At 42.7% G+C, this 16,026-nt stretch overlaps 1 protein-coding gene across 1 annotated transcript in view; it reads left to right on the plus strand.

The window, feature by feature from the left end:
• The first annotated feature begins 9,680 nt into the window (after positions 1 to 9,680).
• Positions 9,681 to 16,026, plus strand: part of LOC126159858 (uncharacterized) — a 48,456-nt gene continuing 42,110 nt past the window's right edge. Inside the window, exon 1 of the mRNA XM_049916668.1 lies at positions 9,681 to 9,825. Coding sequence (XP_049772625.1) covers positions 9,681 to 9,825 — 145 coding nt within the window. The remainder of the gene's footprint in view (positions 9,826 to 16,026) is intronic.

Consider the following 16,026-nt stretch of genomic DNA (forward strand, 5'->3'; position numbering starts at 1 on the left):
CGACATGGGCAAACCGCGACGCAGAGCCCGCCGCGCCTTGCCGCTGACGCCGTTTCCATGGCAACCACGCCGCTGACGCGCGGTTTTGACGCCCGGCAGCACTAGAGGGAACCGGCCTTCACGCGTGCAGCATGTCTGGGCCACGGGCGTCACGGGCCCGGCCTGCCTGCCGCTCGGCTCCGCTCGGTCCTTCTCGGAGGCGCCCGGAAGAGCGCGGCGCTTCATGCGGCGTCGCTGTGCGGCGTCTTCCGGCCGGCACAAGTCTCTCGAGTTCGGCAGACTCGCGCTGTCAGCGCTGTTTACCCTTCGCTGTGTGATCTCGGTACGATGGAGGTTCACTGGGCCAGTGCCTGTTTGCACGAAGGAGGCAGTCGAGCGATCTACCGTCGCGATTCTTTAAAATGAGTGGCAGTGACAGAAGAGAGCGGTTTCTCAATTCATATACTTTACAGGTAGTGCATATCCACTGTGAAACGACATTAGATGTACATGTACATGGATGCTCTGCAGATCACACTTAAGGGCCTGGCGGAGGGTTCATCGAATGACCTTCACAACGATTATCGATTATTCCAATATCGAACAGTGTGAGGAAAAAACCAATGCCCATACCTTTCCCTGATAGCTCCCGTTTCCTTTATTTTATTACGACGATCGTTTCTCCCTAAGTATGTCTGCGTTAGCAAGATATTTTCGCATTTGAAGGAGAAAGTTGGTGATTGAAATTTCGTGAGATGATTCTGCCACAATGAAAAACGCCTTTTTGATGTCCACCCCAAATTCTGTATCATGTCAGTAACACTGTTTCCCCTATTTCGGGGTAATACAGAACGTGCAGCTCTTCTTTGAACTTTCTCAATGTACTCCGTTAACCCTATCTGGTGAGGATTCCACACTGTGCAGCGGTGCTCCAAAAGAGGGCATACAAGCGTAGCGTAGGCAGTCTCTTTAGTAGATCTGTTACATTTTCTAAATATTCTGCTAATGAATCGCAGTCTTTGGGTTGCTTCCCCCTCAACATTATGTGTTCTCCCCAATTTAAGTCGCGTCTGCCCATTCTGATTTGGGTTTTCCGTGATTTCCCTAAATCGCTCCAGGCAAATGCTGGGATGGTTCCTTTGAAAGGGCACGGCCGACTTCCTGCCCCATCCTCCCCTAATCCAATGATACTGATGACCTCGCTGTTTAGTCTCTTTCCCCCAAACAACCCAACCCAACCCCAACCCCCAATCTAAGTGGCTCGTAATTATAATTCCTAGGGTTTTAGTGGAATCTGCGGGCTTTAGATTTAGTGATTTATCTTGTAACCGAGGTTTAACGGATTCCTTTTAGCACTCATATGGAGGACTTCATTATCTAGGATCAATTGCCACTTTCCAAAATATACAGATATATTTTGTAAATCGTTTTGCATTTTTTCATCTCATATTGTTCCTCAGATTGTTACGAAATCATTTATATAGATAAGGAACAGCAGTGGGCCTATAACACTGCGTTGGGGAACGCCAGACATCACTTCTGTTTCACTCGATGACTGTCAGTTATAAGGAACTGTGACCTCTCTGACAGCATATCACGAACCCAGTTAGCTAACTTAGATGATATTCCATAAGCATCCAATTTCAGTAGAAGCCGCTTGTGTGGTACAGTGTCAAAGGCCTTTTCGAAATCCTTGTCGATAGCACTCAACACTCCGCGCTTCACAAGTATGATGTTTTCTGAATCCGTTTTTGCTGTGTGTCAATAGACCGTTTTCTTCGAGGTAATTCATAGTCCTCACACGCAATATATGTTCCAAAATCCTACTGGATATCGAAGTTAATAATATGGACCTGTAATTTACTGGAGTACTCCTTCCACCGTTCTTGAATATTGGTGTAACCTGTGCAGCTTTCCAATCTTTTCATACGGATCTTTCGTCCGGCGGACGGTTGTATAAGGTTGTTATGTATGGAGCTGTTGCATCAGCATACTCTGAAGGAAACGTAATTGGTATACAGTACGGACCGGAAGACTTGCTGTTATTAAGTGATTTAAGTTGCCTCACAAATCGGAGGATACCTGCCTCTAGGTTACTCATGCGGAGAACTGTTCTTGATTCGGATTCTGGAATATGCAGAAAGAGTTTAAAGATTTGATTGACAATGAAACAGGATTAAATCACGAATGTCGACAGACGAGATTGCATGTTTTGTACATCAAAAAGCACTCTGTGCTAAATTTGGAGGCCTTTGGCACATGGCGAAATTGGAAGAAAGCATATTATAATTGCTGAAGTCACACGCATCTTCCGTTTTCAGCTGCAACGGTTTTCAGTGAAACTGAACGATTCCTATGGAGACTTCATATCGTACTGCAAAGTACGTAGGTTATGTCGAGAGACATACCTGGAACGACTTAAAACTTGCTAGCGTTTAATAAAGGAATGCAGGAACGAAAATTAAAACATGTGCAATCTAGTGCAGATTTCACATTTTAACTGGATTTGACTGCACACTGCCCACAGTAATGCACTGCAAGGTAACTTTTTCCTCATTTGATGGGGATGGGTTTAAAAAGAAAATCGCGTTTCTGGAACGGACACATTCTGACAAAGGCAGTGAAGTTCCCTAAGATCACTGGTGTTAAAGGAAATACGGAGTTTAAAGAATACGTTGTGGCCTAGAAAGAATTACAAGGGTAGTTTCATAAAGTTTTTGAGATTTTTAAAAGTTTGTTTACATTAGCGCTTCATTGCGTATTAATACAGGTTACGTAACATCAGTGCTCTTGTACCAAGTTATCCTCTTCCTTTGTGTAAATTTTTCTGTCAAAACATGTTTAGCAAATGCGATGTTTGCTGTAGAAATCTGAAGGCGGGGATGTGAAGACTGTGTAGGTTATGGTTTATTGGGGCGAATGTAGCGGCGAGGAAACTGGGTAGATAAGACGCTCTCCATGGCAACGTACGTTATGTAGAAAGGACAGAAAAGTCGCTGAAAAGGAGGCAAAAATTTGTGCCCTTGAGGCTGAGTTAGAAAATGAGGACTTGGAATTATGTAGGCAAAGGGAAGAAACAGGGACGGGAAAGGTAGAAGCAAAAAGAGAAACTATTGAAAAAACTTCGAAATTCAGTTAGTAAATCAGTTTGGCTTGCTATCTGAAGTAGTGGAGGAAGGGCCTGATCCAGATGTAGTTGAATGTATTTTGAAGCAGAATATTAGCTTCAAGAAAAAAGACATGTAGGGATCAAATCAGAATAGGAAAAGAAGAATATTGCTTCTAGTTAACAGTCAAGGCCAGGAGTGTCAGGAGGAATTAGGTGCAGCGTACCAGTTCACAAGTTTTATGAAAACAAATGCTAGGGAGATGAGGTAATCACAGTTGGAGCAGCAGGAAACAGCCTGTGGTATGAATCCAAGGTGTACTATTGCGAGAGACTTGGATGAAAAAGGAACATGAACTGGCCACACAAATGTGGTGTCTGTGGAGGTCTTTCAGCGCCATGTTCGGTCCTGCGTAAACACTGCTGTAAGGCGTGTTAACACTCTGGCTTGCTATCTGAAGTAGTGGAGGAACGTGATGTTCCAGATACCGCGAAAACCTCACACACGCGATGTTCCTGTTGATACTACTGGTAGGTGAGGACACACTACGCATGGCCTGCACCTAAATAGGAAGGGGAAAGATAAGTCAGCTTCTCTATTAGCAGACACTGTAAGGGGGAGCCTCAGTCACACGATGGTGACCCCTGTGGTTAATGGGACCAGGTAGACAGGTTTTTTATGTTAAGTTCAAAGTCCAAACAGGCAACACTAAAAAAACAGAATAACAGAAGCTCCATATACAGTAAATAGGGATGAAACTACGGGTAGTATCAACTTACTTCATCAGAATATCAGGGGAATAAAAAATAAAGTAGATGATCTGTTAGCATATGTAGATGACCTATTACGCTGTCTGTCACCCAAAAACAGGAAGTTGTTAATCTGTGATGATTTCTAAGTAAACTTTCTAACCAGTTCAGATCGGAAAAGTGTAAGTGTTATTAATTGCATATAACATAGAATCAGCTATCAATTTCCCTACACGTATAGCTCAAGGCAGTAGCGCTCTAATAGATAATGTATTTGTACAGCAAGAGGGTGTAAAACTAACACATGCTTTCACATTGATAAATGGATTATCAGCCCATGATGTACAATTGATTAAATTAGAAAACACAGCAAGGTGTACAGTTCAGAAACCATGAAATAAAACTGTACGGTTGCTCAACCCAGTGTTTATTGAGCACTTCAGAGAAAATTTAATAAATGTTATCTGGGGAGATGTATATAATGAGCCAAATGCACTTGTGCCTGGGCATGGCCCGTGAGCCAATGTCATGGCCACACCACTTCTACACTTCTCGTTTCTTTTGTAATTCCTGCAAACACTAACACCCGTACTCGTACTGGTAACTAATTTAAACACAACCTACTGGTGAATTTTGCTTATAGGGTATTAGGCATGGCATGGCATGGCATGGCATGGCATATTTCTGTGCGTAAGACTTCGTCTCCTAAATGCCAATAAATGCGAAGCCGAATAACTGCTTGCAGAAGGACCAGAGGCGGACCAAAGCGTTATTAACTTCGCTCAGTTTGTGAGGCTCTGGAATAAATCATCCAGTTTTCTGAAACTGTATTCATTACAACATTATAGGAAACACACTCAGCACAGTTACAACAGAGTTCTATATGTAAAACTGGAAGGAACAGCTCATCAGCCCAGCAAGAAAAATCACTATCGTTGGTTTTGTTATATTGATGGCACTTATACTTCGTTATATAGCCTCATGGACAAAAAGAACTCAGAATTTCTAAACTTTCCGAATGATATTAGTTATAATATAAAATCCAGTATAGAAAAAGAGAAAGATGTTGAAATATTTTAGAATGTACGGCTACTTGGAAAATCTACATATGTTAGGCACAGAAGATCTGCAAAAACCTCACTCACACATATGGATACATTCACAAAAATTCCAGTCATTGTCACAAACTGAAAACATCGGTGATGACAACATTGGTGGGCTGGGCTTAAATAATGTGTCACCACAGTAGTTGGAGGAACGCTCCGACCATTTAAACACTACTTTCAGAAGAAATGATTAATCTGAGAAAGAGATAAATAGGGCAATAAGTCCATAATGGTATGGAGCTTCTCATGAAGAAGAAACAAAGATTTACTCCCATTCGTAAAAGCAGTCACGGTTCACATGATCAGAGTACGAGGAATACATAGTATTGATGCAGTGTTTACACCATTTACGAAGGAGCGTGAATATTTTGAACACTGTAAAGAATGTGCGGCCAGCACTTGCCACAGGTGGAATATATAAATTGTCTTGCACACACAGTCAAGCACACATGTGTAGCGCAAACAGAAGTAATGATTTCTTGCTTAAGGAACAGAAGAGCAGTTGTCATCTGCGAAATAGCAATAAATCGGCAGTTGCAGAACATCCACTGGGACCAGGGAAACTAAAAATTCGTCTCTGCGATACGGAACCAATATTACTCTCCTTGAATTTACAGAGAGGGCATTCAAATTCCAAAGCACGAAAGCAACTTTAACGGAAAGAAGAATGAGAGAAATTAGACTAGTTGCTGGCCGCAGTGCTGAATACAGAAACCAGCGCCAAGTGTTCCCCAGCAGAAGCTCGACAACACACGCACTCGTGACTCTGCGCTCTTAAGCAGCCGTCTGACGACATCACAGCCCGACTGTGGCAGGGATCCGAACAAACAGTTCAGCTTGTAGAGTTTATAGAAGTTTCAAACTGCTGCCGGAGCCTTTATAGCCTCTGAAGATGTCTCCAGCATTTGGAGACGAAACGTTAGAGACCTTTCCATTTTTTTCTCTTTTTTGAGTCATCTGTCTTCTCATTCGTTTGATGTGGTCCACTACAAAATCCTCTCCTATGCCAACCTCTTCACCTCAGAGCAGCACTTGCGACCTACGTCCTCAATTATTTGCTGGATGTATTCTGCAATTTCGTACCATGGAAGTCATTCCCTGATGTCTTAGCAGATGTCCTATCATCGTGTCCCTTCCACATATTCCTTTCCTCTTATATTCTGCGCAGAACCACCTCATTCCTTACTTTGTAAGTTGACCTAATTTTCAGCATTCGTCTGTAGTACATCATCTCAAATGCTTTCGATGTCCTCCTTGCTCCATCTGTCATTGGTTATTTTGCTGCCTGGGTAGTAGAATTCCTTAATTTGATATACTTCGTGACAATTAATCCTGATGTTATGTTTACCTTTGTTCTCATTTCTGCTACTTCCAATTCCCTTCGTCTTTCTTCGATTTATTCTCAACCCATATTTTGTACTCATTAGACTGTCCATTCCATTCAGCCCATCATGTAATTCTTCTTCACTTTCACTTTCAGGATAGCAATGTCATCAGCGAATCGTATCATTCATGCCCTTTCAATTTTAATCCCACTCCTGAACCTTTCTTGTATTTCCATCATTGCTTCATCGATGTACATACTGAAAATACGGACGGGACACTACATCCCTGCCTACATCCCTTTTAATCCGAGCACTTCATTCTTGGTCATCCACTCTTATTATTCCCTCTTGGCTTTTGAACATATTGTGTATTACCCGTCTCTCTCTACAGCTTACCCCCGTTTGTCTCAGAATTTCTAACACTTTGCGCCATTTTACATTACTCAACGCCTTTTCCAGGTCGACAAATCCTATAAACGTAACTTTATCGTTCTTTAGTCTTGCTTCTATCGGCGACAGCAACGTCGGAATTGCCTCTCTGTTGCATTTACCTTTCTTAAGGCCAAATTGATAGTCATCTAACTCATCTTCAATTTTCTTTTCCATTCTCCAATATATTATTCTTGTCAGCAATTTGGATGCATGAGCTGTTAAACAGACTGTTCGATAATTGTCGCACTTGTCAGCTCTTGCAGTCTTAGGAATTCTGTGGATGATATTTTTCCGAAAACTAGCTGGTATGTCGGCGGACTCATACATTTTACACACCAACGTGAATAGTCGCTTTGTCGCCGGTTCCCCCCAATGATTTTAGACATCCTGATGGAAAGTTATCTATCCCTTCTGCCTTATTTGATCTTAAGTCCTCCAAAGCTCTTTTAAATTCTGATTCTATTACTGGATCTCCTATCTCTTCTAAATCGACTCTTCTTTCTTCTTCTATCACATCAGACAAATCTTCCCTCCTCATGGAGGCCTTCAATGTACTCTTTCCATATATCCACTTCCTCCTCCTTTTTTGACGGTGAAATTCCCACTGCACTCTTCATGCTACCACCCTTTGCTAAGAATTTCACTCAAGGTTGCTTTGACATTCTTATGCGCTGACTCAGTCCTTCCAACAATCATTTCTTTTTCGATTTCTTCACATTTTTCAGGCAGCCATTTCATCTTAGCTTTCCTACCCATCCTGTCTATTTCATCCCTCAGGACTTGCATTTCTGTATTCCTGAATTTCCCTGAACATTTTTGAACTTTCCTCTTTCATCATGGGTAATAAAAGAAATATTTCAGTTATTTATTTTAATTCCCATGGTTTCTTCGCAGTTACTTTCTTCGTACCTATGTTTTTCTTTCCAACTTTTGTTATTGTCATTTTCAGAGATATCCATTCCTGTTCAAGTGGACTGCCTACTGGGATATTCCTTGTTGCTGTATCCATGGCCTTGCAGATCTTCAAGAGTATCTCGTCATTCCTTAGTACTTCTGTAACTGACATATTTGCGTATCGATTCTTTCTGACTTATCTCTTAAACTGCAACGTATTGTTTATCATTACTACATTGTGATATGAGTCTATATCTGCTCCTGCGTACGCCTTACAATCCACTATATCATTTCGGAATCTCTGTCGGACCATGATGTAATCTAACTGTAGTTCCCCATATCACCCAGCCTTTTCCAATTATACATCCTCCTCTTGTGATTAAGAGTTTTCGCTATTACTAACCGAAATTTATTACAGAAGTGAGTTAGTCTTTCTTCTCTCTCATTCCCTATCCCAACCCCAGATTCTCCAGTACCCATTTCTTCCAGGTTTTACCCTACAACTGCATTCCAGTCTCCCATGAGTATTGGAGTTTCATCTCCCTTTACGTACTGTATTACCCTTTCAATACCTTCGTATACTTTTTCTGTCATCTTAAGCTTCCTACGTCGGCATGTACTACCTGAACTATCGTTGTCGGGATTGGTTTGCTGTCGATTGTGATAAGCGTAACTGTATCACTGAACTGTTCACTGCAACACACTCTCTGCTCTACCTTCCTAAAGAATCCTAATCCCGTTCTACTGTTTTCTGCTACTGTTGATATTACCATAATAGCAGCCCAAAATACGACAGTCCCGCCCCGCAGCAGAACCCATGGATAGAGACAGACCTGCACCGGTGCCTGGTCGCCTACACAGCCTTGTACGACGATCCCCAGTCGACGTTCGAAACCTGTGCTCGCCGGTGAACACAAGCCCACTCCACTGATCCAGGTCCCGTTTCACGTGTCCCCTTAGGCAATTTCTTCGCACTCCAAGGTCCCAGGTAGTTTTTTATTGTTGTTCGTAGTGGTCGCCTAGTGACCACGTTCATCTAGTGGAACTGGCTACTTACTGACTGTGTCGACGAGCCTCCGAGTTGACACCAAACTGAGGGAGTACTTTTACAGATAGAGACTCCAGCAAAACACCAGCGGAACTGAGCCCACAGAGTTCTACCTCCATGATACAGAGGCACACAGGCAGTCATATGTGCCCCTGGACAGGACCAAAATTTCCTGCAGCTACTTCCTTAATTACCTTGGTGCCTCCCTCTTCCTGTCACTGTCATTTATGCAGCACTGCGCGGACGTTTGGTTCTATTCTAAATCAACTGCACTACATTCCCGCAAAAAACTGGGGAGCAAATGCAGACAAAAAGACAACGCTGCAATTTCCCTTGGTTATTGAGCTGTCGCATATCGTGCTAAAGCGTTAAGGAGCCATGTTGACTATTAATGACATTGCTACAACAGCTCCCACTTAGTGGTTGCATGTTCTGTCCAATTTTGTCCCTGCTAATCTCACAATCAAGGATGCCAAGGTGCTAATTCCTAAGACAGAGTGCTATAAGAATTCAGTCCAACTGAGTAAGGTAGCGTAGTATGGTCTTTCTTGTCAAGAAAGACCAAGATTCAGCCTCATCCAAATGGCACAGGAGAGACATGGCAACGTCTTGAAAACGTGGTATTATAGTGGAAGTGCTGCTCGTGACTATGGCGCCAAGGAGCAGACGGTGAGCCATGTTGTGGGGGAGCGCCCACTCCATGCCTTTGAAGGCGGTCTGCTGTGCTTGTCCAATCAGAGTTCTGGCTGCATGTTTGTATGTGAATTCTTGTATTTCATCAGAAACGATCAGTTCACCAGAATATGTTAGCAGACTCGCATACCAGCCGTGATGTACGCAACAATTCCTGTCTGACACCTCGATTCGTCTCTAATGGGCTGTCGACCTCTATCAATGGGAAACTTAAAAGCTGGAGAAGGGCAAGTTCAATTTAGTTTTCACTATTCTAGTCTACAAAATACAGTCAGGTTTCAGAATATCATCTGTCACATAAGCTGACTCCATTTTATTTTGAAAGGTTGAACAACATGGAATGGAACATGACAACGCTGCAAACGGATGATCTGAGGCATCATATCCTGTCCCAGTCAGTGCATGCTTTTCGACGCATCACAAGAGCCACGTTCAGCAGGGTGAGATGTGAGAGGCAGCGTCATGTTCAGTTTGAGTGGATGTATAAAGCTGGTGAGTATATTATTTGGAAGTTCGTTATCGTTAAATAAAGTGTAATGTGCTAATTTAGGTATTCTATAAAAACTAAGTGTAATGTGCTCATTTAGGTATTCTATAAAAACTGTTGTCGAAGTAAATCAACACATGATGATGGAGCTGCACCACATTTGAAAATTCTGTCCTAATTAAAGTGCATAGAAATAAAAACATCAGAAGTAAATAATAATCACACTGGAGAAAAGAAACAGTTATCTAATCACAACTGATTGCATCTAACAAGAGATCACCAACCTGGTCTGATATACAAAACGCACACTTGCAAGGTGTGAGCCCCAGCTGTCTATGTCGCGCGGAGATTTGCGCCACGATTATGACTGTACGCAGTTAAGACCTTCTGAACACACAGCTTTTCAACGCTCGTGTACCACTTGTTTCTGGCACGCTCCGCTGCGTTCGCCCATTGTCGGAGCTCGAACTACTGTGCGGAACGGTGAGTAAGAGGTTCGCGTTTATAGTGCCGGTCAACCGACAAGCGACAGTGTGGCACCTCCAGGAGCAGTATACAGCGACGGTCAAATTGCCACGCCTAAACGTCAAAGCTCGCGACAGTTGTGACCGGTAAGCGTCGCTATATGTGGCTATTCGACTAACTCTTACACGAGGCAAAAGAAACTCTATGAGCGTTTCTTTGTGCTACTATTTGTACCTTGCGATTTAGTTGCGGCAGTCATAGAGAAGACCCGTTAAATGGAGAGAAGAATAGTTGATTGACGTTAGACTATTCTTTATGAGAGGATGGTGGTGACAATGATGACGATACCCTTTCACCACGATCATTTTCGTCAAACAACTTCATTGGCACAATGCGACGGAGACGTAAAATCACGAACTGACTGTTTAGGAACCTTGCTTTGAAGAAGTAATATTGCCAGATTTCACCTTTCCTCTGTCCGTAACAGAGATCTGTGTGTGTGTCTGTGTGTGTGTGAGTGTGTTTTATGAAAAACTGCTGCAGAATATGTCCTAAAATATTGCTAAACAGTGTTGACCATATATGCGCATGGCATTGAAATACTATCTGCTCGTATTGCTTACCCGTTTTTCATGTTAAATAACATGTGTTCTACTTGAAGAACAAAGTTTCTAAACACATGGGGCAGACGTGACCGGCTCCACACTCGTCTTCCCACACTTGCGACATGAAGCGGGTCTGAGGGCTCTGGACGTCACCCCGCTGCACAGTACTCTGCACTCGTGCATCAGGCAACTGCAGTGGGGCGGAGCCGGTGGCAGGCAACCTGCACCTGCAGAACTTTAAAAACTCTGCATTCAAGACGTCTAAAATGAGTATTATCATGCGTATCGCCATTTATTTTAAGAGAGGACGGGTGTTTGGTATCTAGGGTTGAGATCTTGCAAGTGTACGTTTTTCTCCTTACAAAAGAAGGTCGAGTTAGTTATGTTTACGGGGAAGGTTACAAGTAACAAACATCAAGGTTGAGGACAGATTTCATTCGATGTCAGATAAGGAGAGATCATGCTGACACAGGAGTAGAGCACACCGCCTCTAGCCCTGACAAGAGCCTGAGTTCGCAGACAAGGAGAGTCCACGACTCTCTCCAGTTGTGTCGTGTTCAGCTGACGTCACTCAACAGGTCCCGTAGAGCCGCCAGACCGCAGGGACGTTGAGACCGCCGCTGTCCACACGCTGGAGCCAGACATCTGCTGTGAGGCTGAGACCGGATGGCTTAGCGGGCATGTCGGGATGCGGCAGGACGGCTGAGTGTTCGGTCGTCCAGCCAGGAGCGTGTCCACGCGGTCTGTGAACACGGCTGCTGTCTTGGGAGCGTCCCCAGGGCACTCAGCATGAAGGTGGAGCACAGGTCCGGATTAAAAAATCACTATGCGATGTGATGCGATCTAGACTGCTCGCTCACTAAATTTCAGCACAGATCTCTGACACGTGACGTTTTAAGACTCCCGTTCATTGTCGTTGCGATAAAAGTGACAATGCAGCAAGGTACTGTCACTTTTACGAAATTTTTAGACCTTTAACGCCGTACGCTACAGAGCGTACGGGGATCCACTAAACGATGCCAACCCCAGCAGAACAGACACTAAGAGTCGCTAGAAACGACAGAGCCCGTGTCCTTAGAAATAGTGTAATGTGCGTTATAAAAAGTGGCGGAATTTGGCACATTGTGTACATTTATTTACTTCTTTATGCGTTTATTCCACCTGATAAAATTAAGGCATTTGTGCACTCTCTTATATATAACCTGACATCTCAATGAGTCAACATTACGACATGCGAAGTACACGAGCAGCACATGGTAGTGATAATTATACTACTTCTGCTAATAACAACAACAACAACAATGGAGACACACAAGAATACACGTTTCTCTTGATGGGACATGCAGAACTGTTGATACACATCCCCAGTGATAAAATCAACTGCTGATGTAAAATTTTGCAGCTGTTGCAGGTATTATCACTGATGACAGAAATTAATGTATGGGCTTTCATAAATTCCACATGTTATGCTTTATATCAGAATACACATACTACAAAAATTGTAGCTCTGCATCTTTAAGTTGACTTACATGTAAAATAGTGTGAAACATCGATTTTTGCAGCAACTGTTTCAAACTGTGGATGCATTACTTTTACATGTTTGTTCGCCTTTCTTTTAACAAATTACATAATGATAAAAATTTCGAAACTTTACGTACTGCAATTACATAACATTATGGCTTCAGTACAAACAGTCATGATTGCACACGAGGTTTGGCCTTGGAGCGGATTGGAAGAGAGGGGAGTCCCTTTCTCTCTCCCTCTGTCGCTCTTTGTTTCAATTCGCAACCGTCGGTAGCTATAGAAAATTCTCGCTTCCCCACGGGAGGTATGCTTCAAAAAGGATCGAGGCACAAAAAAGTTCCATCTGAGGTAGCGTCCTGGTGAGGCTCTTGTTAATACTCGTACTTCTGTATTTATGGGAAGAATTGTCCGATTATCTACGTCTAGAAGTCGAAATCTATCGTTTTGTAAATCCTGTTCGTAGATTGTGTGGCACCCGTAGGGCCAGTTATAAGCTCAGATCTCAATTGAATTGCGATGAAGAGTGGATAGGAGTTTAAGAGAATTGTCTGGAAGAATAAATGCGGAAAGCAGTGGGACACTGAAGTGGAGGTCATTCATGGAATGCCTCTGAATTTCTCTTGGGCTGTAGATACTACGTTGATGAATACCACACAGGCAGTTCATTTGAACAGGAATGGACATCTATGAAAAGGGCATTGCACAAGTTGGACAGACAAATAACTGGCAACCAATGCTGTACAATCGCAATAAAGTCATGAGATGTTCAATTCAATCTTTTATTAGAACATGTTACGCGTTTTGGGATTACACCCATTTTCAGACATATGTTACAAACAAGTTCAAAACCTAAGTTAACAGCACACTCAACGCGTCTCAACGTTACAGAAAGTGAGATGTAGTCATATGAGTTACATACCACAAACTTCAACTCCTTCCTACCCAACCAGGCGTACAGCCTTGACAACTCAAAGAAAGTGTCGAATAACATATGACTGCGGCACGAGCAGTCTTGAAGCAGAGTGTATACTGGCGCTAAACAAGTCAACCAGCAGCGAAGTGCCCTCGGTATGGGGTGCTGTATGGTCATGTGCTCCATGTGTTTGCATGTAATTTAAGGATAATATACTCATCATATAAATCTAACAGTCTGTAATTACGACTAGCAGTCGGAATAGTACTTCTGTACACGTTAACACTAAAATTTTTTTAAATTTTTTTTAAAACTCCATTTTTTTTACATTGCCATACTGTGCCTATAGACAGTAGTGGCACCAAACACAACTCAAACCATATGTCAATATAAAATAAATAATAGGGAGAGGGGGGGGGGGAGTTCCTTGGTGAATAAACCTTTCAACCTCTCAAATCTCTAAAAGAATACCACTAAATTAAATATAACCAACATTATCCATCATAAACTAAACCCCTGTGATCAGCTCGCGTACACAAACGCCTTAGGCGCCATCTGTTATAGCCAACGGCAACCACATCGGCGGAAGCCATCCGCCTATCGAGTTACAGCCAAGTGATACTCATGGGCCATGACTGCCCAGACAGAAGCCTTCAAACACCAACTTACACTCCTCTACCACATGGAAAAAGTTTAATGGTGAGAGGAAGAGCATTTTCACAAAATCCCAAAAGATACGTGGGCTATACCTCATACATTCCTTGCCCGAGTCCTACCTATGCTATCCGGATACCAGAGAGCTGTAGAGTTTTAAAAAACAAATACAGAACGTTAAAAGTGTTAAAACTTTAGTCTAAAATCAATAAAATAAACCATGGTGTCACCAAAGAGCACGCAAAGGGCACGGTGGTGAACAAATCTGTAAATGCCAACCTATATGCCCATCTAACTTTCCCTGTATGACGTTAAACTAGCCAACCACTCGGCAAAAAACCTAGCTTATCATAACGGTACGTGGACAGAACACCACCAGCTCCTATAAAATACACAATCACACTTCTAATGAGGGGATAATAGATACCAAGTTCAAAACAGTATCCGTTCAAACAAGCCAGAAAACCAGTTGTTCCCACCGGAAGCCTGTTTATTAAATACTGGGTGTGCAGCGTGCTGTATACGCGCGTAGATCTCCAGATCTTCAAAGTTATCTAAAATCTTCCCTTTAGGTTTAAATGCTGAATTCTTAAGCTATCTTCTATCAGGGCCCGCTTTTGGCCAGTCTCCCTCATACGGCACCCCAGCCCACTATTATTACTATAGTTATGTTCTGTAAACCTTGTGGCAAAATCCCTACCCGTCTGGTCAACGTATGTCCCAGGACATCCCCCACACTTAATTTCGTATACACCGGATTGCTTAAACTTATCTGTTTTCCCTTCGACCGTATGTACTAATATTCCCCCCAACTACTTCCTTGTATGGAAGCCTACGCGAACGCCAGCCTGCCTGAAGGCTATAGTTATTTATTGGCAACATGGTCCAACATATTCCATTGACACAAACTTACTATTTAATTTTTGGCGGCCTGACTGCCGCGTCTTGTTAAGAATTTTAGCTCCAAACTCTCGTATAAATTTTTCCGAGTACCCGTTAGCCCGTTGTAATTACACCCTGTTAGATTTATATTCTGAGTATATTATTATTGAATTACATGTGAATGCAGCGCCCCGACACTTTCTTTGCGTTGTCAAGACTGTACGCCTGGTAGGGTAGGAAGGAGTGTAAGTTTGTGGTATGTAACTCATATGACCTGACCTCATTTTCTGTAACGTTGAGACGTGTTGAGTGTGCTGTTAACTTAGGTTTTGTACTTGCTTGTAACATATGTCTGAAGATGGGTGTAATCCCGAAATGCATAACATGTTCTAATAAAAGATTCAATTGAACATCTCATGCGATTGTACAGCATCGGTGGCCAATTATTAACATAAAAATGATCGCAGGCCTCAGACGGGATTTTATGTTCCATATATCAAACAAAGATAATAAGGAGCTAACGGAAAAGAAACCTTGGCAAACAGAAAAAACACTGCAACTGATCGGTAAATGTAGACAGTGCAAAAACGTTCAGAGGAACACAGGAATACAGCAGTATAAGTCACTTGGGAACGAAGTAACTAGGGGTAGATGTGAAACCAAAGCGAAATGGCTGTTGGAAAAATGTGAAGAGAAATTATAACACATGGTCGTCTGAAAGATTTATTCATTGTACAGATTACTCAAAAGAACATTTGACGTAATTAAAAGTGAGGACGTCATCTTTAAGAGAGCATTGGGAATTCCACTGTCAAATGCAGAGGAGAGTGCAGGTAGGTGGAGAGAGTAAACTTAAGGCATCTACGAAGGGAAAGACCCGTCTGATGACTTGACAGAAGAAGAAATGAGAATCACAACGGAAGACACTGGAGATCCTACATAAGAGTCAGAGCTTAACACAGCTTTGGAAGGCAGAAGCGATAGGTAACATACGTTCGGAGTTTCCGAAATCATTGGCGAAAGTGTCAACCAAGAACTACTGAAGTTGGCGTCTAGAATATACGAGAATGGCGCTATACCATTAGATACAATCCTGAAGATATAAGCAGATACTTGCGAGGCCTATCGCAAAAAATGGTTCAAATGACTCTGAGCACTATGGG

The sequence above is a fragment of the Schistocerca cancellata genome, unplaced genomic scaffold, assembly GCF_023864275.1.
Source record: "Schistocerca cancellata isolate TAMUIC-IGC-003103 unplaced genomic scaffold, iqSchCanc2.1 HiC_scaffold_1148, whole genome shotgun sequence".
Taxonomy (NCBI): domain Eukaryota; kingdom Metazoa; phylum Arthropoda; class Insecta; order Orthoptera; family Acrididae; genus Schistocerca; species Schistocerca cancellata.